Raw genomic sequence first — 27,001 nt, 5'->3', positions numbered from 1 at the left:
ATGATGGTGTACAAATTTAAACAATATTTTAAATTATTAGAAAATATATGTAGTGTATATTAAAAAATTTTTTTTGTAAAGAAATTTCATAACAAACAAAAAAAAAAATATATAAAAAATTCCAAAAGTAATCTACAAAAATATTTATAACAAGTAAATGGCAAAACTGTATTTGGGACAAGACTATGTCTCGGAGACTCACTACTAAGCAGAATCACTTTGACGCTGAATGTGGGTCTCATTCTACAATCTTCTTTGGTATTGCTGCTTTTGGGCACAATCGTTCAAACTTCACTGGCCACAATCACAAGGTCGTCCACGATGCATTTTCAATGAAATTAACCTATCCAATTTTGAAATTTCTCTCCATTGTGTGTTGGCCTAGGTTGAATTTTTGTCGATGTGTAACGAAAATTTCCAGTTTTTGAAAAAATAATCGTGCTATTGTATCGTCTGAAATTATTTTTTTATTTTGCACTAACAATATACAGTTTAACCCAATTATAATGTCAACGACAACCCTAATATAACGTCAAATTTTTATCAGTCACACAATTTTACTATACTAGATAATGTTAAAAAACCTACTTGTAACGACACCCTGTTTTAATGTCATATTTGAAGTACTCCCAAATTTGCAAAATTAGATTACAAATTTTATTTAACATAGTTTCTTCTGTGTGTTCAGTCCTAAGGTCAGGGTTCACTTCTTACAATGACTGTGGATGGTACTCTCCCACCTGACTTTGGTGGGGTGAGGTGCCTGTTTTGACTGTTTGTAGAGAGGGTCACCATTTTGTATTTTATTTTGACTCTGTTCTCAGTCCCCTGACTATCTACAAGTTTGGATTTTTTATGCACAAATGATTTGGCATAAAAATGGCATCTAATACTCTGTGCCAAATATCAACTCTCGACATGCACTCCTTCATATCTCTATGCTGGTAACATAAAATGGCAGTATGATTTTATAAGCAATTCATAGTCTTGTCAAAAATAAAAATTACTAATTGAAACAAAAAAAGTAAAAAACAAGTAAAAAATTACAAAATCAAAGGAATTACAAAAATAATCACAGAATTGCATACAGCCAGTAAATTGGTTAAATAATTAGGATATAAATTATTTGTTTGTTACTCTATGTCCACCAAATTAAAATTTCAAATTTATTATTTTTGTTTTAAAAATATTTGCTCAAGTGATATCATTGGACACTATCTGTATTGGCCAACTACAATTAGATCTTGATTTTTTCAAAACTGCAAAGTGCAGCATATATGATAAAAAACAAAAAAATTGTCTCACAAAAAGAAATAGTTGTTCATAAATTTGTTGTTATTATTTACATAACATGATGTACAGTGTTGTCATTTTTGCACTGTTGCAAAATAAGTGTAATTGGAAAAAAGAACTTAAAACACTGTCTGAAATAAATAGCATGTTTATTTAAAATTAATTGTTCCTAGTAAGAACAATTAATTTTAAACAAGAAAGAAAATATTAATTTTTTCTTATATAATTAAAAACTTCTCATATTTTTACTATTGCAAAGAAATAAAACCCAGGATCTGGTCTGGCTTTCAACCAAGCTTAATAGTAGTTATGCCACTGTCATCTGGCTAGTCAACAAAAAAGTACACTAATCTGAGAATTAAATACTAAATTAAATAATAAAAAGAATTGAAACACATTTGCATATTTTTTGTATCAAACAATTTATTAGTTATTATAATACATTAATTTAATATTATGAGTATGTTATATCTCTAATAAACGGTCAACGTCTTGCAAAACTTGATGTGAAAGTTTACCTACAAATAAAAATAAATACGGGCTAAGGTTCCTTGATATTATAAAATAATAATAAACAATTTGAATAACATATAAACAATTTAAATAACAAATTTTTTGAGAAAATTCACAACAATGAAATTTAGCAATTATGACTATTGTATTTTCAAAATCTGCTTTTAAGTAGAAGAATGAAAAATAAAATTATTCTGCAATTAAAAACGTTTTGTTTACTTCCACTACTAAATAAAATATTTATTGTCCAAACAATGATTTGTTTTTATAACTGCATTCATGCAGTTATAGAAACAAATATTCAAAAATATCTATGAGTAATTACATACATATGCATTTTTAGAATTAAAATGCAAATATTTGTTATTATTGTTATTATTATATATTAAATGCTTCTGATTTTAGCAAATATTGCTAAAATCAGAAGCATAGAGCACATAAGACAGATCATATTATAACAAAATTAAGATAATATTGAGTATTGATGATACATTAAATTATTTATCTTTAAGTAGTCACTACATGAAATAATTTATTGGGCCAAACATCAATATTTATTACTGTTTTAATTCTGTCACATTTATAAACCAGCATAACTATGTTATTTCAAGCAAGTATAAAATATTGAGAAGCCAAGGAAATATCTTTATCAAGTTAAACACCCTCGAACAGTAATACTTACAAGAATCAGCCACATTTTGTCCTCGACCAATAATCGAATCTTTTATTTCACATTGTTTTCCTAAATGAGTATTACTACATATAATACTTCCTTGAATATGTGATCTAAAAATTAAAATATGTTAAATATAAATTATGTACAATGGAAAACATTTAAAAAACAAAAAGCAAAAAAGGAAAAAGTTTAAGCATACCCCTCTTCGATAGTTACATGATCCATTATAACAGAATTGATAATTTTGACTTTTTCTTTTAACTGACAGTTTGGTCCCACAACTGATTTCTTTATTGAAGCTTTCTCAGCAACAATTGTATGGTCACCAATGATACAATCATTACTAATCTATAATCACAATTATTTAAGTATTTAAAAAAAAAATTATAATCACAAAATTATACACTCACATTTGATTTATATTGATGAGCTGTTGTCATCAGTGATTTTGATAAATTTAACTTGTTTGATATAGATGATAAATGTCTAGAAATCTGAGGATGAAAATACAATGATTTGATTTTACAGTTTTCTCAAATATTAATCTTTAAAAATCTCACCTGTCGATTTATTTCGGCATAAGCAGCTAATGTATTAACTCTCATAAATAAACTGCTTTTTGCAATATGAGCGTAACAGGAAATTTGGGTTTTGTCTTCCATATCACACTTATCAGATAATTTAGAAATAAGATCTTTTATTCTATCTTCCTTTACATAACTGTAAATATCTATAAAGTAAAGATTTAATGAGATAATGAAAAAATTAAAAAACTCAATTTCTCAAAACAAACCTTTCTCAACATTAAAAGAAGTAACTGAAGATGTCATATTCTGTATATTAGATTCTTTATTTGATTTTATTTTCTTTTGTTTCTTCACAAGTAATGGAAGCAGTTCACCTTTTAAGGTAGATATGCTTCTACAAATAGAAATTACATCTAAAATTAGTAATAAGAGTAATAATTTGAACATTATCATTATTATTAGTTTTATATACTTACTCATTATTGCTCAAGTAATCAACAATCCACTTTTTCATTATATATACATGGCCATCCATTAAATTGCTGTACATGTGTATTATAGGATTCCTGAATGATTTATTGTTAAAATATTGTAATAATNAATAAATCTTTATGTTGCTGAAAAATACTGTTTGCATAAATCATTGCTGATACCTCTCTTCCAACTTTATAATTGGTCTTGGTTCTGTTTATCTATAGTTTTTTTCTAACAAAGTGTGAATTAATAGAACAGCAACAAATGTTAAATTTGTTATTCTGTTGCAAATTAAAATATTAAATGAAAAAGGATAAAAAATTCCAAAAGTAATCTACAAAAATATTTATAACAAGTAAATGGCAAAACTGTATTTGGGACAAGACTATGTCTCGGAGACTCACTACTAAGCAGAATCACTTTGACGCTGAATGTGGGTCTCATTCTACAATCTTCTTTGGTATTGCTGCTTTTGGGCACAATCGTTCAAACTTCACTGGCCACAATCACAAGGTCGTCCACGATGCATTTTCAATGAAATTAACCTATCCAATTTTGAAATTTCTCTCCATTGTGTGTTGGCCTAGGTTGAATTTTTGTCGATGTGTAACGAAAATTTCCAGTTTTTGAAAAAATAATCGTGCTATTGTATCGTCTGAAATTATTTTTTTATTTTGCACTAACAATATACAGTTTAACCCAATTATAATGTCAACGACAACCCTAATATAACGTCAAATTTTTATCAGTCACACAATTTTACTATACTAGATAATGTTAAAAAACCTACTTGTAACGACACCCTGTTTTAATGTCATATTTGAAGTACTCCCAAATTTGCAAAATTAGATTACAAATTTTATTTAACATAGTTTCTTCTGTGTGTTCAGTCCTAAGGTCAGGGTTCACTTCTTACAATGACTGTGGATGGTACTCTCCCACCTGACTTTGGTGGGGTGAGGTGCCTGTTTTGACTGTTTGTAGAGAGGGTCACCATTTTGTATTTTATTTTGACTCTGTTCTCAGTCCCCTGACTATCTACAAGTTTGGATTTTTTATGCACAAATGATTTGGCATAAAAATGGCATCTAATACTCTGTGCCAAATATCAACTCTCGACATGCACTCCTTCATATCTCTATGCTGGTAACATAAAATGGCAGTATGATTTTATAAGCAATTCATAGTCTTGTCAAAAATAAAAATTACTAATTGAAACAAAAAAAGTAAAAAACAAGTAAAAAATTACAAAATCAAAGGAATTACAAAAATAATCACAGAATTGCATACAGCCAGTAAATTGGTTAAATAATTAGGATATAAATTATTTGTTTGTTACTCTATGTCCACCAAATTAAAATTTCAAATTTATTATTTTTGTTTTAAAAATATTTGCTCAAGTGATATCATTGGACACTATCTGTATTGGCCAACTACAATTAGATCTTGATTTTTTCAAAACTGCAAAGTGCAGCATATATGATAAAAAACAAAAAAATTGTCTCACAAAAAGAAATAGTTGTTCATAAATTTGTTGTTATTATTTACATAACATGATGTACAGTGTTGTCATTTTTGCACTGTTGCAAAATAAGTGTAATTGGAAAAAAGAACTTAAAACACTGTCTGAAATAAATAGCATGTTTATTTAAAATTAATTGTTCCTAGTAAGAACAATTAATTTTAAACAAGAAAGAAAATATTAATTTTTTCTTATATAATTAAAAACTTCTCATATTTTTACTATTGCAAAGAAATAAAACCCAGGATCTGGTCTGGCTTTCAACCAAGCTTAATAGTAGTTATGCCACTGTCATCTGGCTAGTCAACAAAAAAGTACACTAATCTGAGAATTAAATACTAAATTAAATAATAAAAAGAATTGAAACACATTTGCATATTTTTTGTATCAAACAATTTATTAGTTATTATAATACATTAATTTAATATTATGAGTATGTTATATCTCTAATAAACGGTCAACGTCTTGCAAAACTTGATGTGAAAGTTTACCTACAAATAAAAATAAATACGGGCTAAGGTTCCTTGATATTATAAAATAATAATAAACAATTTGAATAACATATAAACAATTTAAATAACAAATTTTTTGAGAAAATTCACAACAATGAAATTTAGCAATTATGACTATTGTATTTTCAAAATCTGCTTTTAAGTAGAAGAATGAAAAATAAAATTATTCTGCAATTAAAAACGTTTTGTTTACTTCCACTACTAAATAAAATATTTATTGTCCAAACAATGATTTGTTTTTATAACTGCATTCATGCAGTTATAGAAACAAATATTCAAAAATATCTATGAGTAATTACATACATATGCATTTTTAGAATTAAAATGCAAATATTTGTTATTATTGTTATTATTATATATTAAATGCTTCTGATTTTAGCAAATATTGCTAAAATCAGAAGCATAGAGCACATAAGACAGATCATATTATAACAAAATTAAGATAATATTGAGTATTGATGATACATTAAATTATTTATCTTTAAGTAGTCACTACATAAAATAATTTATTGGGCCAAACATCAATATTTATTACTGTTTTAATTCTGTCACATTTATAAACCAGCATAACTATGTTATTTCAAGCAAGTATAAAATATTGAGAAGCCAAGGAAATATCTTTATCAAGTTAAACACCCTCGAACAGTAATACTTACAAGAATCAGCCACATTTTGTCCTCGACCAATAATCGAATCTTTTATTTCACATTGTTTTCCTAAATGAGTATTACTACATATAATACTTCCTTGAATATGTGATCTAAAAATTAAAATATGTTAAATATAAATTATGTACAATGGAAAACATTTAAAAAACATAAAGCAAAAAAGGAAAAAGTTTAAGCATACCCCTCTTCGATAGTTACATGATCCATTATAACAGAATTGATAATTTTGACTTTTTCTTTTAACTGACAGTTTGGTCCCACAACTGATTTCTTTATTGAAGCTTTCTCAGCAACAATTGTATGGTCACCAATGATACAATCATTACTAATCTATAATCACAATTATTTAAGTATTTAAAAAAAAAATTATAATCACAAAATTATACACTCACATTTGATTTATATTGATGAGCTGTTGTCATCAGTGATTTTGATAAATTTAACTTGTTTGATATAGATGATAAATGTCTAGAAATCTGAGGATGAAAATACAATGATTTGATTTTACAGTTTTCTCAAATATTAATCTTTAAAAATCTCACCTGTCGATTTATTTCGGCATAAGCAGCTAATGTATTAACTCTCATAAATAAACTGCTTTTTGCAATATGAGCGTAACAGGAAATTTGGGTTTTGTCTTCCATATCACACTTATCAGATAATTTAGAAATAAGATCTTTTATTCTATCTTCCTTTACATAACTGTAAATATCTATAAAGTAAAGATTTAATGAGATAATGAAAAAATTAAAAAACTCAATTTCTCAAAACAAACCTTTCTCAACATTAAAAGAAGTAACTGAAGATGTCATATTCTGTATATTAGATTCTTTATTTGATTTTATTTTCTTTTGTTTCTTCACAAGTAATGGAAGCAGTTCACCTTTTAAGGTAGATATGCTTCTACAAATAGAAATTACATCTAAAATTAGTAATAAGAGTAATAATTTGAACATTATCATTATTATTAGTTTTATATACTTACTCATTATTGCTCAAGTAATCAACAATCCACTTTTTCATTATATATACATGGCCATCCATTAAATTGCTGTACATGTGTATTATAGGATTCCTGAATGATTTATTGTTAAAATATTGTAATAATAATCAATTAAATCATTAAAACAGAAATTTCTATGTTTTAATAATTTAGAAATCTGATTTAAATAAGAAATAAAAATCTTTAAAATTCTGGACATATATAATGAAAACAAAGATAATTAAATAATAATATAAAATAAATTTAAAGTAACTTCAATATTACCTTTTCAATAATGATACTTTCATTGGTATTTCTTCTTCAAAATCAGCTTCAGAGTTTAATAATACAAGTTTTCCATTGCAATTGTTTATACCAATAATATCTTTCTCTACAAGCAAAATATATAAATTAAATTATTATCATATATTTTACATTTACTTTTACTTTACCTTCACGATGTTTCCCTTTATATCCAGGTATGGATGCATCTTTTAAAGATGGAACATCTGAAAGCAAAATTGCTAGACTAGCATCATGTGCTCTGAAAATATCTGCCAGTTCACACAGAGGAAAATCAGTCACTAAATCACATGTAATCACTATAATGTCAGTCTAAAAAAATTAAAGTTTTAAAATGATAAATATTTTATAACAGCATAATAATAATAATAGTAATAAATTTACATTTGTAAGATTTATCTATTGATAAAAAAACTGATTAAAAGTAATCATTATTATTAAATTTGTAACTATGTGGGGAGTGGTTCAAATTTCAAGTTTCTCATGTTTGTAAATTCTACAGACAATATTTTTGATATATAATTTCATAATATATAGTAAATTAATTTCCCCTGTACATAATATGGATCATTTCTTTTGCTGTAATGTATCCAAATGTTCAAAGGTAGCAAAAACAGAGTGCCTAATGGTGTAGTGTGTCCGCTCAAATTCTGTTCCGAAGAAATGGCAATTGTGTATTGCTGGAAACATTTCTGAAGCAAAAAATGTGAACAGTCATCTGATATTGTGAGCTTGCTGACAGAGGGGGAGAGTTCTTTAAACTCACGTCAGGATAAACAAGGATGTAAGTTGTATGTGGGTGGTGATGTAGGAGACACTGATGATAGGCACCTTTACAAAAATCTCATTTATTTAAAATAAAGTAAAATATTTGGCTTACATAGGTTATAAACAATATTATTTCTGTGATTGAAAATTGTTGGAAAGAAAGTTTGATGAGCTTGTTAGTGACAGTGTGTCCTGAATGTATATTCGATGGTAGCCCCAAGGCAGTGGTGAGGTGAATTCAGCAGGTTGGAAATGAAGACACAGAGATACTGGATGGAGTGGATGAGGCAATGGTTGGACTTGGGTGATAGCGATGGTACCATCAAAGAGAAAAACATGGGTCCTTTCTAACAGCACAAATTGTAAAGAATCTGTGTTTTGACCTCAAAATCCAAAGTTTTTATAAGATGTTGTCATCAATTTTCCTTCTCCGATCAGTTCTGGCTCCCTCTTGTCATTTCCCAATTGGTCTATTCCCGTTTCCAGATGAAAATAAGATTGGTTTGGGTCACAAGAAAGGTCTATCTTAGATGGTCAACTTGATACCATCCCTCGACTCTGACCCTGAGATTTGTCAAACCTGCTCATTTCCTGATTCAGTTTAACTTTAACCTTTTATATATGAGCATCAGTATCAAAGTTCAAACTCTGGCTTGACATATGTTGGAGTCACACTTGGAACTCACTTGTTTACTTTCGCATCGTGTTTATTTTCATTACAATTTCCTTTTTTTTCTCTTTTAACATTTTTGTACAATTACTAACAGGTTTGGATTCAGTCTTGAACCTCAAAATATGATCTGTTTTTTTTTTATTCCAACTAAAATCCACTTGAAGCTTATATAAGTGTATACAGACAATGTTATGCCAGTGCAAATGGTACATAAATGGTGTTGTTTACTTGCAGAAAGACAAGATGGCATGATGAATGAAAGAAAGTCAGAGGCACCCCACACCTGAAATAATGGAAAAATCAACACACTAATTTGTGAGGATCAACTGTGAGAAGTGTTGTCTGTATCATGGATATCTCAACTGATTCTGCCCATGCAGGCATGCATGAGAAATATCTTGCACTAATGTACAGTTTTATCATGTTGGGTTCTATATCAACTCACTTCTGATGTCACTGCTCACATCAAACAGAATATAGCTTGAATCACATGCTCTGTTATCAGAAGGCCAATGATGCTTTCCTTTTGCACACAATCATAGGGTAAGAGAGGTGGATCCATCATTTCATTCCAAAATTCAAATGCATATCAATGGAATGTACACACCTATCTTCTCTGGTAAGAAAGAAGTTTAAGCTTGAGAAGTCTGCTGGAAAAGTAATGGTCTCTGTCTTCTGGGATGTAAGAGCATTCTTTTTAGTGAGTTCATGAAACTAGGATAAACACTTAATGCTACCTATTATTGTGAAACATTGCAACAACTTCAAGCAGCAATTTATTACAAACTAGTAGCCTAGAACGCCCCCTAGTGGGCATTCTTTACAAATTCCCATGAGGCACAGTTCCTTTGACTTTTTTATTCCTATCAATATGCTCTACAGCTCTGTTAAAGTCCCAATCGCATCATACAAATCTAGATTCCTACCTATTAAACATTCTATAAATACTTTAAAATAGTTTAATTTGTTTACTTACCTTTGCTTGATTTTAAATGTATCTGCCATTTTTTCAACAAATTTCCCGTGAGTCAATGTGCGACATTCACTAAAAGTCACGGGATGTTGTAAACGTGTAGCGCAAGGTTAATTGAGGCATATAATAATTATTTATACCTTCCATGGTATAAATAATAAATTCATATCAATAATAAATTCCTATTACAAATAAAAATAATTTATTGTTAATTTAAAATCATTGCTAGGGCACCTCTAGTGCCCGTTTTCGGCATACCGTTATGCGGACAGACACACATTGAATGGGTTATATAGATAGATGTTCAGGATTTCTTACTGCTAGTGTGTTCCTGCTCAATGACAACACCTATCTTCATGCTGCCAAGACACACAAGAAGAAACTGTAAAACTTAGATGGAAATGTCTTCAGCATCCATTGTACAGTTCAGATCTTACACAGGGTGATTTTCACAAAAAGGACTTGAAAGGTCAATGTTTTAAAACAAAGCAAGATGTTCACATCTAAGATAGATGCTGTATGACAATTCTTCTGTAGAGAGAGCACAACTTTCTACATACAACATTTCCAAAATGTTGAGACAAATGTGTCAATATTAAAGATGATTAAGTAGCTAAGTAGAGAAAGGACATAGATAACATTGGTGTGAATTTCAAATGTAATCTTCAAAACTGTGCATTTAAATAAAACAGCACTAACCTTAAAACTTCAGCAGAAAATGGAGCTGTCACCATAACATTTTCAATCTTTCAAAGGCCATCATGAATGAACTTATGAAGAGAAAGACACTCATACATGTGAAGTTACTGATTAAGTATAGTTTTTATCAAGTACTAGTTCATTATCAATAACCAGAGGCAGCCCTACAATTTGTGAGGCCCTAGGCAAAATTTATTTCTGAGGCCCATTAAAAGAGCAATAGAGACAGAAATTAAATTTATTTAATTTGCAATAATATAAACATTATTAATATAGAAACAGACAGTAGAACACAATAAATAAAAATCTGTACAATAGTTTTACAATGAATCAGAAAATTCAATAGGTGTACAGTATATAAATTCACCTAAAAAATTACTCTCCTTCTTTTAGCAGTGCTGAATTCATAAATTACAGAAAATACAGAATTCATAAATTACAGAAATACAGAAAATTACAGAATCTAGTTCTGTTGCAATATTGCTTTCAATGGACAAAATCAAAGTGAAGAAACTCTCTCTTGACACATTATTGATAGAATGTAGTATCCAATCAATTTTAATTTTAAAAATGATCATTTTACAGATGCAACTGGTACAATTATATTTCCAATAATTACCAGCACATTCTAGAAGGATTTGGAAATAAAGGCCAGTAAGTTTTTCCTAGATGAGGTGGGCAGAATGTGCTGGTGCATAATTATAATAATTTAATGATTTAAATAAAATATACCACCAAATTTGCAAGGCCCTAGGGATCATCTTTTATCCATATAGGATCATTTCTGTCAATAACTATGGATTAAATTATAATGGAAATTTACTTAAGCAATAATATTTAAATTTATTGATCTATTTATAAATAAAAAATCTAGTAACATCCAATTCAGCATAAAAAACAACAAATCTAAATATATAAAATTACTTGACTGATTAACTAAGTGATTGACTGAGTGATTAACTGATTGATTCATCATCGCCCAGAGCAAACCACTGAACCTAAAGAGGTGAAATTTGGTACACAGTTAGGGTACACCATGAGAATGCACACTAAGAAGGGATTTTTGGAAATTCTCCTGCGGGGGAGAGGATTAAGGCTTAACCTGAAGAACAGCTTCTACTGTACTATTTTAGATGCAATTTTTTGTTTTTAACTACGTTTTAGTAGGGTATGCCATGAGAATGCACAGTAAGAAGTGATGCAATTTTTTGTTTTCAATTACATTTAGTCTTCATTGAGTACTTAGTTGTATCAAATAGATAACATTTCAGACATTGTTATAAATATTTTTATATATTTCGATTTGTTAACCAAATGTTCAAACTGTTTTAAATTTGAATTTGTTATTGCATATTGGATTGATTATAGAATGATTGTAAACGTTCCAGAAAATTGATCAAATTGAAAATAGTTCATTTGATTCTCAGTGGTAGGTGTTATATAACAATTACTATGGTTGTTGAAATACCGAATATAAATAGGGTTTGCTTGCAAAATCCGTGCAGGCAAAGCCATGGGTAACAGCTAGTACTAATAATAAAATCATTAATAACTCAAAGAAAACCAGACTAATAAATACATAAAATCATTTATTATATGGGTGGCTTAGAAAGTTCTCAAAATCGTATATAACAGACAAAATCTGGTTGAATTGTTATTTATTTTTCAATATAATCTCCTTTGCAAATAACACACTTATTCCAGTAGTATTCCAATGTCTTCACTCTAACAGAATTTGTATAATTCTGCAAAATAGCTGTTCACATCAATGATAACCTCTTTGTTTGAAATTTCTTGCTGTCAGAATTTTCTTTGGGTTTGGAAAGAAGTGAAAGTCATTAGGAGCAAAATTAGGAGAGTTTGAGGGATGGGGAAGGATTTAGAAGTGAAGGCCAGGAAGTTTTTCCTGAGTGAGGTGGGCACAATATGCTGGTGCATTATTATGATGAAAAAGGATTTTCTTCTTCACATGAGGTCTTTTCTCTGCAATAGAAGTCTTCAATTTCTCTAACAAGTCACAATAGTAAGCTGCAGTGATAGACTTATTCTTTTCCAAGTAGTCAATAAGAACAATTCCCTTAGCATCCCAACAAATGGAAGCCATGATTTACTCTGCTGAAGGAATTACTTATGCCTTCTTCAGAGTTAGTGAAGAAGGTTTGCACTGTTTGCATTGTTTAGTTTCAGAAATGTAGCAGTGGATCCATGTCTCATCTGTGGTCACATACAAATGCAAAAATTCCTGTAGATTCTTCTGATAGATGTCCAAACACTTCTTAGAAGTTGTTGCTCATATATGTTTTTGTCCAGCCATGAACAAACACAGCACCCATCTTGCATAGACCTTAGTCATGCCTAGTTCTTGGGTTATGATTTTGTACATCCAGTCAACAGAGATGCCCACAATCAATGTTCCTTCTAAGGTGCATGGCTTCGCACTGCTCAAATTGTTGCCGTGCACAAGAATTTATGTGCTGCGCAGGAGAGCATGCACACACTGATTTGAATTGTTGTTTACTTATTTCTCATTCTGTCTGCAACATGATTATTGCTGCGTATATTTCGATTAAATACATTAAATCATTGACAAAAGATAATATTTTATATAAAAGTATGTTTTAAAATGAATTTTAATCTCTACTTTATAATTAATTATTTTAATTTTTATAGGAAAAAATAAGATTTTATATATATGCTCAGAAAATTTTTTGCTCAGAGAAGTATATGTTCCGCTCATCTACAAAAAAAATTAGAGGGAACATTGCTCACAATCTCAGCAATCTCCCACATTTTCAAGTGGCAGTCAGCCAACACCATATCATGGATTTTCGTCTACATTTTCTGAGGTAATAATGGTTGTCGGTCTTCCACTGCAAGTGTTGTCTTCCACACTTTTCTCAGCTTTCTCACTTTCAAATTTAAAATGCATCATTCTCTTGCTTACTGCTGAATATAACAAGGTGAACTTCAAAACTTGATCCAGATTGGCTTTGATGTAAGTGGCAATTAACCTCTTCTTTACCAGATATTTTATCATAGCACAAATTTCTCTGTTTTCTTTGTTGTAATACACATTCACTGCATCCATTGGCTATCACAGCAGTTTCTATTTCCTCTTTGGTGCCAAAATGTTGCATGCATAACAAATAATTACTCTGGTACCTGATGCCATCTGTTTCATTAGATAACAATTCCACCTATATGCAATTCCAAGAACTTTCTGAAGCACCAACTTATATGATTTTCTGATAAGGAAGTAAAAAGTTGCTGACTTATACTTCATAAAAATAATAGAGCTGAGTAAATAGCATTTTTTTAAATATTTAATTTTTATAATGAAAAAGACATGAAATATTTTCAAATGTATTATAAAATTTTCTAAAGTTTATAACTATTACCTATTTTATGTTAGCTAATTTTATAATGAAATATTATACAATTTAATTAATATAGGTTCTTACTTTAATTTTTGATTTAATAAAACGTAAGCTATCAGCAGTCCCCCACTCTTCTTGACTAGGAATGGAAACAATATCCAATTTCATGTCTAATCGACCAGACAGCATGTCAACCCAACTTTTTGTTTTCACTATTTCAGGTACAACAACAATGGCTTCTGTAAATAAATAAAAAAAAAATTGAAATCATATGCAATAAAATTTAATAAAATTATAATTGCATTGATATGTTGGCAGCAATGATAACAACAATAGGAAAACTATAAAGCATTTCCCCAAAACAAAATTATGATATTTATAATTACTGCAGTTGAATTATCATTATTGAATGATATTCACAGTAATTCATTTCCTGATAATATTTGTAAATATTTAAATTACATTAATTTTTACATAGTTAAAATTGCATAAATATGAAGGAATTAAGTTTGTGTAGAAATAAATGATTGTAAAATCTAGAACAAACAAAGGTAGGCATCTTGTTCAATTATTATTGGGCAATGATTTTATTATTGGCAATTTTACTTTTCATCTGCACATTTGTCTTTTGAGTCTGCAGATGTGTTTATCATGTTAACAAGACTTCTTAGTGTAACAAAAATAAAATGATTTTTAATATCATGTTTTTTGTTGTGAAAAAATTGTCACACACATATGCAGCACTGTATAATTCATACCTTAGACAATTTTGTTAACCTATGTGCAGATTATAGGCAGGAAATTTATAGTAACCAATATCTAAAAAATCAAACAAACTAGAGTCCTGATTATCCGAGATTCATTTAATGAAAATTCTACATTATCCAAGGTAAATTGTGGAAGAGTACTTTGTCAACAAAAGATAGGAATCATAATACAGTTTGTTTCACAAATCTTGGGTGGGCGATACATAATACATGAAAGGAACTCTAAAGTTTTAAAAATAATTTATTCTGGTGACTCTCATGACAATGTGAATTTTAGACAGAGAAATTTTATGATAATTTTCTTGTATTTTGTTTATCACTTTGTATGAAATCTTTCATGTTATCTGAGATTCTGATTATCTGATATTAATGATATTCGCACTCTACATTAATTTGAATAATGAGACTCCACTATAAATAGACCTTAAAAATGAAAGAATAAAACAATATATTTGGTTAGATATTTATTTTTGAACTGCAACAGAAAAACCTGAATGATAAATAACATTAATGCAAGATATAAGCATATCATGAAAAATAAAATGAACAAGTATTATCATATTACACTGACATAGAAATAAAATATTCATTACATTTATACAAATAACTATTTTTAATGAATTTGTAATTATTTAACTACTGATCAATATTTAATTATACAAAAAAGTCATTTGATCTATGTTCTTACCCTGAAATCCAGCTTGTTTCAAAGTATAAAGAGGATAAAATACTAAAGGTAAATTTCCAACTGGAAGAAGATATTTTGGACAACCTGAAGTAATTTCTGTCATCCTTGATCCTCTACCAGCTGCCATTACAACTGCTTGAAACTCCATTTTCTAAATTTACTGAAATTAAATATGAAATTATTTAAGTATAGACATTTATAAATACGTAAATAATATTCTTAGTAGTGATGCCACGAATAGTGAGTTTGCCGAATACCGAACATTCGGCTACGCTCTTGGCCGAAGCGCCGAATATTCGGCGGCTGAATGTTCGACAAAATATGTGTACATTTCGCGGGTGATATGTTACAACCTGATACATTGTGGTGGGTGCGGTAGCAACACTGCGGGCACATTTGTTTTATTTGCGAGTAGATCATGTCACAACATGCATTATTTGTTCATTGTTACATCAAATTGCGTTACTAATTATTACTAAAAAATATCACTGTATCACTTTATATGAAAACTGTTCGCCTAGATCGGACGGCAGACCTTTACAAGTGGTGATCAGCAAACGCAAAACAGTATCCAAGCCTGACAGAATTCGCTAAGATTTATCTATCGTCTCCCGGCAGTAGTGTATATAGTGAGAGGCTATTTTCAGAAGCAGGTATAGTTTATGAGGAAAAGCAGCAATCGTTTGCTATCAACAAATGCTGAAAAAAATTGTTTTCATTCATTACAACTTACCACTGATAGATTTTAAGTATTAAATGTAATAATTTATGATTAAAATAAATACGTTTTTGAGTAATATGTGCGGTTTTTTTCATGATTTGGTATTCGGTATTCTGCCGAATGTTGCATGCTATTCGGCCGAATACCGAATATTAAAAAAGTAGCCGGATAGGCCGAATACCGAATAGTAGCCGAATATTCGTGGCATCTCTAATTCTTAGTTACTTAACTGTATGGATAATGTCAACAAGAACATCTAGTTGTTTATAAATAATTATATGAAATATTTGCATCATGAAATAAATTAATTGAAATATATCAAAAGTTATTAAATATTTCAAAATGAAACTTACTGATAATTAGTATTTTATGTATAGTTCCAATATCATAACCATTTGTTTACTTTAGAATCAATGGCTTATTCAAACATTCAGATTCCACAATCATGCAATCTGTTAAACAAAATAACTTTTTATAAATATTTTCTACAAAAAATGGATGATCTGTGAACCTTTTCTCTAGAACAGAAGTTCAAAAAAGTAAAAATAAAAATTCAAAACACAAATGTCTTTAAAGTTATATTTAGTTTAGACTTTATTAACTATTTGAATCTTAAAAATAAGAATAAAAAATTCAAATAGTTAAATATACTAAAATAAAAATCTACTGGAATGTGAATAACTCAAATAAATCCCACCTTTATCTATCCAGCAATAAATATTTAATATAGTGTAAAAAATTTGATGTTTAATGAAATCATTGCATTTTATTAAAACACAGAAGACTCCTGTTCCACCAACAGAAGATTAAGAAAATTGTGAACTAATGGCCACTTTTTAAATATTAGTCAATGTTATTAAAATTGATAGTTTATATTTCACTTTCTCACTGAGATCTTTGACTCCGAACAGAAAAATTATTGTAAATTTATAATATTTTACTGTACAAAATTACCATAAATCAAATATAAGGATTTGTGATATATAATTTTCCAAAATTACAAATTTAAGCATTGAATAAAAAAGTTAAAAATAAGTAAATAAACAATTCCATACTTCTTTCTTTACAGAGTACAGAAAAAATGCCTTGATACATTCAAGCTAAACAGCTCCTCTTCACAGATAGCATTTGAACATATTCACAAAATTCCAATAGTTTGAAAATCAACAGTTAAGAACAGTTAAGAACACTTAAAGACTTTCTCTTAAAAAAGACTTAGTGTTCTTAATCATTGATGGTTTTCAAACCATTGGAATTTTGTGAATGTTTCAAATCTAATTTTTTATGCTCTCTCTCCTAAGATAAGCAGTTTAGCTTAAATGTACCAAGGCATTTTTTATTTTTTTCCATACTTCTTAAGAAAGCAGTGTAAAATTGTTACAAATCCACAGAAATTTTGGCACAATTGCAGATGTGGATGACACTGTTGGGACCAGTGGTGTGCTGTCCATGGAAGCTGCTTCCCTTATATTTTCTAAAATATAAATACACATCATACGATTATTTTCATATTTTAATGTACTTTGAATTAATTAAAATTAATATTTTATTATAAACGCACTATATATCTTATTACAAATTTGTTACAAGATTACTATTTATTACAAGATTGCTATTGTATATTCAAATATAAACTCGTATATGCATATTCCCAATGGAAGCATTGGAAGTGGAATCATTGAAAGTGGAAGTTATCCTGTATTCGACAATATAGCGATATTGTCAAATACAGGATAACTTCCACTTCCAATGATTCCATCCAGGGCCAGCACAGCTTCCCTAACATCAAATGTCATCGCATGCCACTGGTTGGGACATTAACAGAGCTGCAGCATACAGCATGACACCCTGTAGTGTCTGAAGTAGGGGATATATCTCACAAATGATCACATGTAGAGGTATTTGTACATTCCTTTAACTTTTTTACTCCTGTGGGCATGCTCTACAGCTCTGTTATATAAATAAATAAATAAATAAATAGAATACGTTCAGAGGGAAGTACACGAGTGAGTACGAATATGAAACTGTAGTCTAACAGCTACTTTTTTAATAGTGGAAACTGAAATAAATTTAACGAGTAGAGTTGAAAAGCTCTTAGTTCACGAGTAAAAATTTAAATGGTGGGAATAAATCAAAATATACTCTTTGGACTGCAGTAATTGCGAACACAAAAGTTAATAGAGAGGTTGAGGCGCACGTTTTAAACGTGTAAACGTGTACGTGTGACGTTCGGCGCCGCTTTTCCGTAAGCCTAAAAGTTTGACGATGGTGTATGGACTGTCGAGCGTGATTCCACCGACTATCCAAACACCATTGTCAAACTTTTAGGCTTACGGGAAAGCGGCGCCGAACGTCACACGTACACGTTTAAAACGTGCGCCTCAACCTCTCTAATAACTCCTGTTCTACAGTATAATTACGTAGCAATGACAAAAAATATAGGTTATAAATATTTTTAAAACGAATAAATATAAATCTAATCTTACTTTAAAGTAGAATTCGATATTACAACTCTAATACGTTTATACTCTAAACATATTGCAAAATACGATTTCACCAAATTCTAGTTGAATGATACCAAACCTCAAGCATAAAAGTTGTCTGACGTTGCCAGTTCTTTCCTTCATTAAAAAATTATTATTATTTTTTTCTTTCCTGTTCACATGGATGCTTTATTAAAAATTATTTAAAATGTAAATAATTATTAATAATGTTAATATAACTTTTATTTTGCTTTTATCGCAAATATTTCGTATTTTGAGATGCTGTTTTCTAACTCTTTCCGCCATGTGGGCACTAAGAGGACCTATTGTTAGCAAGCCCATTATGGGCTCGACTCATAATGGGCTTGTTAACAACAAACCCATAGTGGGTAGGCTTGGTGATGGGGACGGGACCCGACATAGCTGGACAAAGTTCCTCTCGGAAAATTCCTAGAGTTTTTGACCCGTCCTGATTTAATCCAGAATCACCAGAACGGTGGTCTGCTATCTTAATGGCTAGGCTATCCAACGTCCGGCACTGCTATTGAAAACCATCATTTGTACTACCACTCTATTTATGCAAAATATAGGGTGCCTTTTCTAGTAAGTGGTCCAACAGTGGCCAATCGGTTCCATTCCCTGAACACTGGTAGTTCGGTCATGGGTTCGCACCTTTTCAAGACGGGCTGGCCACGTGGAGTTTTTCGGGTTTTCTCCACCTCTTCAACGCCTAAATTAAGGCCAGTTATCCTTAAAAGACTTCCTGCAAGATATCCCCCTAGGAAGATCGCCCAAGTGTTGCATTGCGTACCTAAACAAACAAATAAGTTTCCTAGTAAATTCGCTATGTTAAAAGCTATTTCCTGTTAAGCTATTTCCTGTTGTTAGTCACTAAAGCGCTAGTGAGCTAGCGTCACAAGGGCTGAAGATAGAATTTAAGATGGCTGCTATCATAAATTATACGCATATTACATACTACATCTGAAGTAAAAGATTGTAACTCTCGTGTATGGTCAAGCGGCGCTGAGTTTAGGCGCGCTTGAAAATAAAGATGTCGTTCCTTAACGTCGGAGAAAGTTGTTAAAATGTACAAAGGGAACAAGCTCGCAGTCAGTTGATCACTATGAAAGAGTGAATCACTGAAAGTCGAAGCTGTAAAACGTAAGCAGGAACATGAAGGCAAAAAAGCCTAAAAATGTGCAAATGCTAAGTAGAAAGAATGCGTATGATCATAAATCCATATGTTTGAGATGTTGAACTATACACGGTCGGGGTTCGTTTATTGCTTGTAATAAGGAATGCCACGTATGCTATAAATTGGGATATTGTGCGAAGCTTTGTAAATCGTCTAAAATTATTGCAGCAGCAGATTGATTGTTAACACTAGCCTCCACAGAATAAATAGAACAGCGTAGTACTGATCAGTAGTGTTGTAAATACAGATAATTCCGCAAACTGGTACAAATTAGCTGAATTCACTAACAAACATAAAACCAAGCTGAAACTCAATATGGGTGCAGTGTAATGTTCTGACATTTCAGGAAGTTAACACTCTGGGACATCACGAATGTTTCCAGGCTAGCCATTCCGTATTACTTTGCGGCGACAAATCACGGACTGGTGAGATGGCGCCACTCCTCTACGAGTTTCCCGGGAATCCCGGATAGAAAAACGGGAACTGGGTTTTTAACAGAGAGAGAATTCTGGGTATTGTTGCTTCTTCTTCTTGTCGGGTGATCGCTGCCATGAGCACGTGTAGCTCTCTTTCAAGTGTACGCGAGGATTGTTGTAAATAAGTGTTGTTTTAGTTTAAAACGTGGTCGTGGACTTAACTAATTCACGTTTACAGCCTTCTGATAAAGATAGTCTTTGTGGAGATGTAAATGGATGGAAAAAGACGGCCAGATTTCGTCTAACCGATGGCGGCCATCCATTACCTCCAGTGGTGAGCCGAACGTGATTCGACGTGAATTCGAACACCAGAGACAGAACAAGACCTTTACTAATACTGCATTGTGTTCCCTCAGTGGATAATATGGAATAAATTCCGCGACTACGATAGACGACGCTCTTTGGATAGGTGAACCGCTCGCCACTCCTAACCGGCGAAATTGTCCCCACATTTGTGTGTCTGCAACCTCTTGCCAGAATAAGTCATCTAACACGGGTAAGTGGAGTTTTCTGTTCCATATTTTTTGCTGTTCTGCTGAGTAGGTATCCCCTGGTTGCCTTAAAATGCCAAACGAAATCGATCTTAAGCCAGAAATCAGTCGGGTAGCTCTTAAACTTCCCCAATTTTGGGATAAAGAAGCCGATTTATGGTTTATTAATATTGAGGCCCAGTTTAAACTCGCCGATATATCGCAAGATACTACTAAGTATTACGCAGTGGTTTCAGCTCTCAACTCGGAAGTGTTAGCGTACGTGAGCGATATCGTTAAAAACCCTCCTAGGGAAAATTTATATCAAACACTAAAAGATCGACTCATAGCAGAATTTTCCGATTCCGAACAAAAACGAGTGAAAGATTTGCTGTCTAATGCCGTGTTAGGAGATGATAAACCATCTCATCTTTTACGCAAAATGCGACAACTAGCTAGTAATAAAGTCGGGGAGGAATTTTTAAGAACGCTATGGATTCAGCGTTTACCCAAAGAAACTCAGGCAATTCTTTCTGTTTCCGATGGGGATTTAGACGAATTAGCCCAAATGGCTGATAAAATTCTCGAGCTCACACCTTTGCAAATAGCCGAAACTAATTTAGCAAGGAACGAAAATAATACACACGCGGCTATAATGAAGCTCCAAACGCAGGTCGTTGAGTTAACAGAGCAAGTTAGTCGCCTAGCAAGGCCCAGCGACAGACAATCACGCGATTATAGACACCCCCGGAATCGATCTCGGAATCGTCGGCGTTCGCAGACACCTGTTCAACCCCAGGCAAAAGGCCTATGTTGGTATCACGCGAAGTTCGGTGATCAAGCAAATAAATGTAAGGCCCCTTGCAAATTCCGAGCAGGGAAACTAGCTCGGAAATCACACGTGGCGCAATGTGATTTCCAAATTAACAACACCAGCCGCCTATTCGTTTACGATCCAACCTCACGTCGTCACTACCTAATCGACAGTGGTAGCGACATTTGCGTTCTACCATATAACGCCGCCATGGCATTAAGAGCACCCGCCTCATTGACACTTTATTCGGCAAACAATTCCCCGATAAAGACTTACGGCACAAAAACCATAACCGTGTCCTTAAACTTAAGACGCCAATTTACGTGGCCTTTTGTAATCGCAAACGTCAGCAAACCAATAATAGGCGCCGATTTCATAAGACACTTCGGTCTCCTGATCGACTTAAAAAACGCCCGCATTACAGACCCATTAACGTCCTTGACAACGACAGGGTCTGCTCACCACGGCGCGCAAACTAACATTACTTTAATTGCTTCTAATTCGGAATTCAGCGACATTTTAAACAAATATAAAGATATCCTTCGGCCATATCCATCTAGCACCAAACCCAAACATAACACGGTCCACCGTATTATTACCAAAGGACATAATGTTTTTTCTCGCCCCCGCCGTCTCAATCCCAAACAGCTGGAAATCGCAAAAAAGGAATTCCAGTTAATGTTAGAACTAGGCATTTGTCGGCCGAGTAATTCCAATTGGTCCAACCCACTGCACTTAGTACCCAAACCGAACGGGGACTATCGTCCCACCGGGGATTACCGGGCCCTTAATAGAATAACGGTGCCGGNTGCGGCGACAAATCACGGACTGGTGAGATGGCGCCACTCCTCTACGAGTTTCCCGGGAATCCCGGATAGAAAAACGGGAACTGGGTTTTTCCCAGAGAGAGAATTCTGGGTATTGTTGCTTCTTCTTCTTGTCGGGTGATCGCTGCCATGAGCACGTGTAGCTCTCTTTCAAGTGTACTCGAGGATTGTTGTAAATAAATGTTGTTTTAGTTTAAAACGTGGTCGTGGACTTAACTAATTCACGTTTACAGCCTTCTGATAAAGACAGTCTTTGTGGAGATGTAAATGGATGGAAAAAGACGGCCAGATTTCGTCTAACCGATGGCGGCCATCCATTACCTCCAACTTTCTTTAACAAAGAAAGCTCTTTCGACTTTGTCGTTGCTCATCTGTTTTAGACTTTGTTAATCGTCAGACTGAAATTGCAGTCCGGACTCAAAGTATCAGCAACGTTTTTATACTCCATCCTTGGTCTATATGGCATGATATCAAACATTATCCTCTGCGACCTTACAAGAAGACGGACGGCCAGACATTGTTCTCTCCGATTCGAACGAAACTACTACTTGGGGAGCACGTTACCCTAAACACAAATAGCTTTTTGTTCAAATAATAGGACCCACTTCTTAAGAGTTTTCTGAAAAAATGGATTTCTGAAAATTGAATATTTAGCTTATAAATCTTTGCATAGTTTTTATGCCTAACCTATTATCCACTCGGCTCATAATTGATAGAGCCGAGGGGATAATAGGTAAGGCATAAAAACTATGCTATGTAGGTTCGCACTTTTAGTTGTTTTTTTAATGTGTAACAAATTTATCTTATTATTTTACCGCATCATTAACGTTATTATTACTACAGTCGACCCCCCTATAACACGTGTTCCTATAGTTCGGATTCCTATATGACGGCGAGAAAATTGCGACGGTATCCGTACAAACATGGTAAAAAAAACTCCTATAATTCGGTAAAACGTCATTGGGCAGCCGAACTACTTTCCGCTGTCCAGCGCCACGCTACGGAGAGTTTAGGCGGGTAATTTGAGTTTACTATCGTCTGTACAGTATTATANGATTAATTTTATGGAAGGAAACCTTTCAAACAGCCGTAGTCCGTAAACTTCACACGTGTCGGGCTGTGATTGGCAAGGTCTCCTAAAACATCAATTTCATAAAAAACGGAACGTATCTACCGTCTTATAGGGACTGTATTGTTATTCATCACTTTGAAACTTATAAAAGAGATTTTAAAAACGTGACGTCATTTCCTATTTAGCGAAAACGAAGTCTCTGTAGATTTAACCAGTATGGAGGAGTCGTCAAACAAATAGTCCGACTCCCACTGTGACAAATTTGAAATGTGCAACTCCGACTCCCACCTTTTATATAGAATCTTAGTGTGTCATATACAGTAAAACCTGTCTATGGCGACCACCCACGGTTCCTTCAAAAAGTGGTCTTTTAGACAGGTGGTCGTCCAATACAGGTGGTCCTGTAATACCGTATTTCCGTACGTATTTTGCGCACTTTTTAGCCATTTCTACTAAGCAAAATTCGAGGTGAGCAAAAATAAGCGAATTTTTTCAACGATAGGGCTTTATTGGTATTGTATTTTATTTTAAAGATTAATACAATACTCGCATTTTCTCGATTATAATGCACACTTTCTTTTTTCCGACTTAATTAATTCGACTCGGTTCTTTTCGTTCGCTCCTCAGTTACGTGTATTACGTCATCAATATACAAGCGCGTCCTATCTCTCCATCACTTTGCTTTTGGTTTTCGTTAGTTTAATCTTATTTTAACTTTAAAAATACTGTATTTTTTAAATATTTAATATTTTCTTAATTAATTAAGTACAATAAGAAAAATTATTAATTAATAATAAAACGATTTTATTATTTTTTCTCATTATACGATTTCATTACAATCGCGGAATCGAAAAAGGAAGTAAAACTGATTTTTGCATTAATGCGTTTATTGTTTTTTGAATATTTTGCCTGCGAAAATTACTTGGATATTATTTTTCTAAAAATATCGTGGAAATAAGGTAGGTTGATACAGAAACTATTTATCGCACGTATACTGTATATGAGCTTCAAAATAAATAAATAAAAATAGATTTTATCAAACGATGAGATCAGCCGATTAATTGTATCGTGTACAATATTTTACACCCCCAAGGAAAATACTGTAGGTCTAGGGTAAAATAAATTTTGTTTTCCCACAGTTAAACTTCGCCGCTAATTGCTGTTGTGATAACTTTAATACGATCTTCTAACGACAGCACTTTGCATTTCGGACATTTTCCAACAAACTGAAATGAATTTCCTTTGTTGCTAGACTAATTTATTAACACCTGCACCTAATTTCAAGGGTGGGAGAAGTGCCCGGGATGGGTTCGAACGAGAGTTTAGACTAATTCATTATATTAGGAGGTGGAAACGTTGTTGAGATGGGTTCTTACAATAGTTTAGACCAGATACATTCGCGAAAGTGGTCGCTTATTACAGGTGTTGTATGTTGTTTCGGACCAAAATTCGATGCCCGCGGTCGCGTTACACAGGTGGTCGTTTAATACAGGTAACTTATACGAAGACTCTATGGATAAACTATTCCGTGCCAGAAATTTTTGCCCGTTTTGACAGGTGCCCGTCGAATGCAGGTGGTCGCCTAAGCAGTTTTCACTGTATACGATTAGGTATCCGAATATTTTTATGTAAAATTTCTTTATAAAAAGTTGTAGTAAAATTGATAGTGAGAATAAAAAAAATGGATATAATGAATTTATCTCGGAAAAACTTTCGAGTAAATGAAGAAACATGCATCTTAATCAGCCAAACAATTTCCACTTTTATTAGTTAATTATAAAAAAATGATTTAAATTTAATCATTTTGAAGAAAATATTTAAATACAAATGAAAAAAACAACGATTTGATTAATGAATAACGTAATAAATTGGTTTACAAAATAAGATAAGCTTGGCACTTCGAAGCCATACCATAAACTTTTTATTATTGTCTTCGCATTTTTGACATGGTGGAGCTTTTAAGAACAAATTTCAAATATATTTGGATTGCAATTTAACCTATAAATTCCCACTGTCGTTCTTCTGTCCGTCTTTCCTTAAACTCGAGAATGGTGTTAGATAAATGAAATTCAAGACCAGATATGGAAAGCTAGGGGTAGGAGGCCCCATTTAACTATATAAGAACTTCCAATGTAAATTTGGAGTCACGTTATTTCAATTCTAAAATTTTCCCCGAAAGGTTAGCGATAGATGACCGGCACAGCTCTATTGTTAAAGGAAAAGTATGATGTACAGGGACAATCCACTACTAATTTGAGGTGGAGAGCATATATTTTAAATCAAATAAATTAAAAATATGATTAAAAATTGCAGCCTGGCATTGTGACCACGTCACAATAAATAATAGCTTGTCTTTTTTTTTTAATTTAATAATGATTAAGCTTTTATATCAGCTTCTAATTTGAGAACTTATCATACCTTTTCAAATGTTTTAACTTGGACACCAAGAGATCTTTTTTTTGGCTTTTCTATTTTATTAAATATGCATTTCGGTTACTTATGTTCCTCTTCTGCTTAAAGCAGATGCTTTTCGGGTTAGAAGTTATTTTAAAAATTCACTGAAAACTATACATTAAATATACATTATTCATTTTTTTATGTTCTCCGTTTTAATGGCTTTATTTGAGACAATTTCTAAACTTATATTAGATCTTTGGATGTTTTAATTTTATAAGAAGGAATTTTTAATTTTAGAAACATTATTTTCATTTTATTTTCCCCCTCTAACAGTTTATTTTATTTTATATAAGACTAGAATTTCTCATTTTTTCCTTAAAATGACATAGAGATCCTATTATCTTTTATTAGTGAAGTACAAGTTCCGTCTTTACATGCATATTCTGAGTTATTACGATGTTTATACGAGCTATTATATTATATTCATTGTTTTTCTCATACATTGAAAGCCGGCCGGACGACCGAGCAGTATATAGACTGTCGCCACGAATGATGCGGGATCAAATACCTGGTCGAGATAGCGGCAAAAAATTGTCCACGTAGAACCACCCTGTTTATCTTCTCCATCAAACACCCATACTGCACTAGTGGCTAAGCGGATTCGATCCCTAAACAGTGGTAGTCGTCTCGGGTCGGTGCCTGGGCCAACGGGCTGGTTAGTGCGTTTTCCGGGTTTTCTTCGCATCGATAACGTCCGAATAGGGGCCACTTTCCTTTAAACACCACTGGAAGGCACATTCCCTTGATTGCAGATCGTGTTGCCTGCCATTATCAATCGATATGTTACCGCTAAAGCTTGGAAATTGTTAATGTGTACATTACCTAGCTAATCTGCAGATTAACTAGGGTGATCCGTTAAAGCTGCGAAAATTGTTCAATTTCTCAAATTACCTAGATAATTTGCAGAGTATCTAGGTAATCTGCACATTAACGGCTTCCGTATCGTTAAAGTTCAAAAGTTTGTTTCTTTCACTTCCTTTCCCCACTCCTTCTTTTTACGTAGATAAATTTAAATCCTAGAATGCAAGCAAGCACCGAATTGGTGAGTAAAATCAAGAAAAGATTCTTCGC

General features: G+C 32.1%; 2 protein-coding genes across 2 annotated transcripts; one reads left to right on the top strand and one right to left on the bottom strand.

Moving 5' to 3' along the window:
* Positions 1-1,704: 1,704 nt before the first annotated feature.
* Positions 1,705-18,738, bottom strand: LOC111626565 (translation initiation factor eIF-2B subunit gamma-like). Its single transcript, XM_023369979.1, has 21 exons — positions 18,623-18,738; positions 16,490-16,588; positions 15,416-15,575; positions 14,045-14,199; positions 7,620-7,782; positions 7,453-7,558; positions 7,171-7,260; positions 6,961-7,088; positions 6,728-6,897; positions 6,578-6,661; positions 6,367-6,515; positions 6,174-6,277; positions 5,447-5,496; positions 4,526-4,626; positions 3,486-3,575; positions 3,276-3,403; positions 3,043-3,212; positions 2,893-2,976; positions 2,682-2,830; positions 2,489-2,592; positions 1,705-1,811 (listed from the first exon to the last, which is right to left on the bottom strand). The coding sequence occupies exons 3-21, from the start codon at positions 15,561-15,563 to the stop codon at positions 1,759-1,761; spliced, it is 2,226 nt and encodes a 741-aa protein (XP_023225747.1). The 5' UTR covers positions 15,564-15,575; positions 16,490-16,588; positions 18,623-18,738; the 3' UTR covers positions 1,705-1,758.
* A 1,599-nt stretch (positions 18,739-20,337) lies between these two features.
* Positions 20,338-22,781, top strand: LOC111626564. The gene is made up of 2 exons (XM_023369978.1): positions 20,338-22,405; positions 22,635-22,781. The coding sequence occupies exons 1-2, from the start codon at positions 20,855-20,857 to the stop codon at positions 22,779-22,781; spliced, it is 1,698 nt and encodes a 565-aa protein (XP_023225746.1). The 5' UTR covers positions 20,338-20,854.
* Positions 22,782-27,001: the final 4,220 nt, after the last annotated feature.

Source organism: Centruroides sculpturatus, unplaced genomic scaffold (assembly GCF_000671375.1).
Source record: "Centruroides sculpturatus isolate CEXI.00-Female unplaced genomic scaffold, Cexi_2.0 scaffold413, whole genome shotgun sequence".
Lineage (NCBI taxonomy): Eukaryota > Metazoa > Arthropoda > Arachnida > Scorpiones > Buthidae > Centruroides > Centruroides sculpturatus.
Note: the sequence above shows the minus strand (reverse complement) of the source record. Positions and strands in the feature narration are given on the sequence as shown.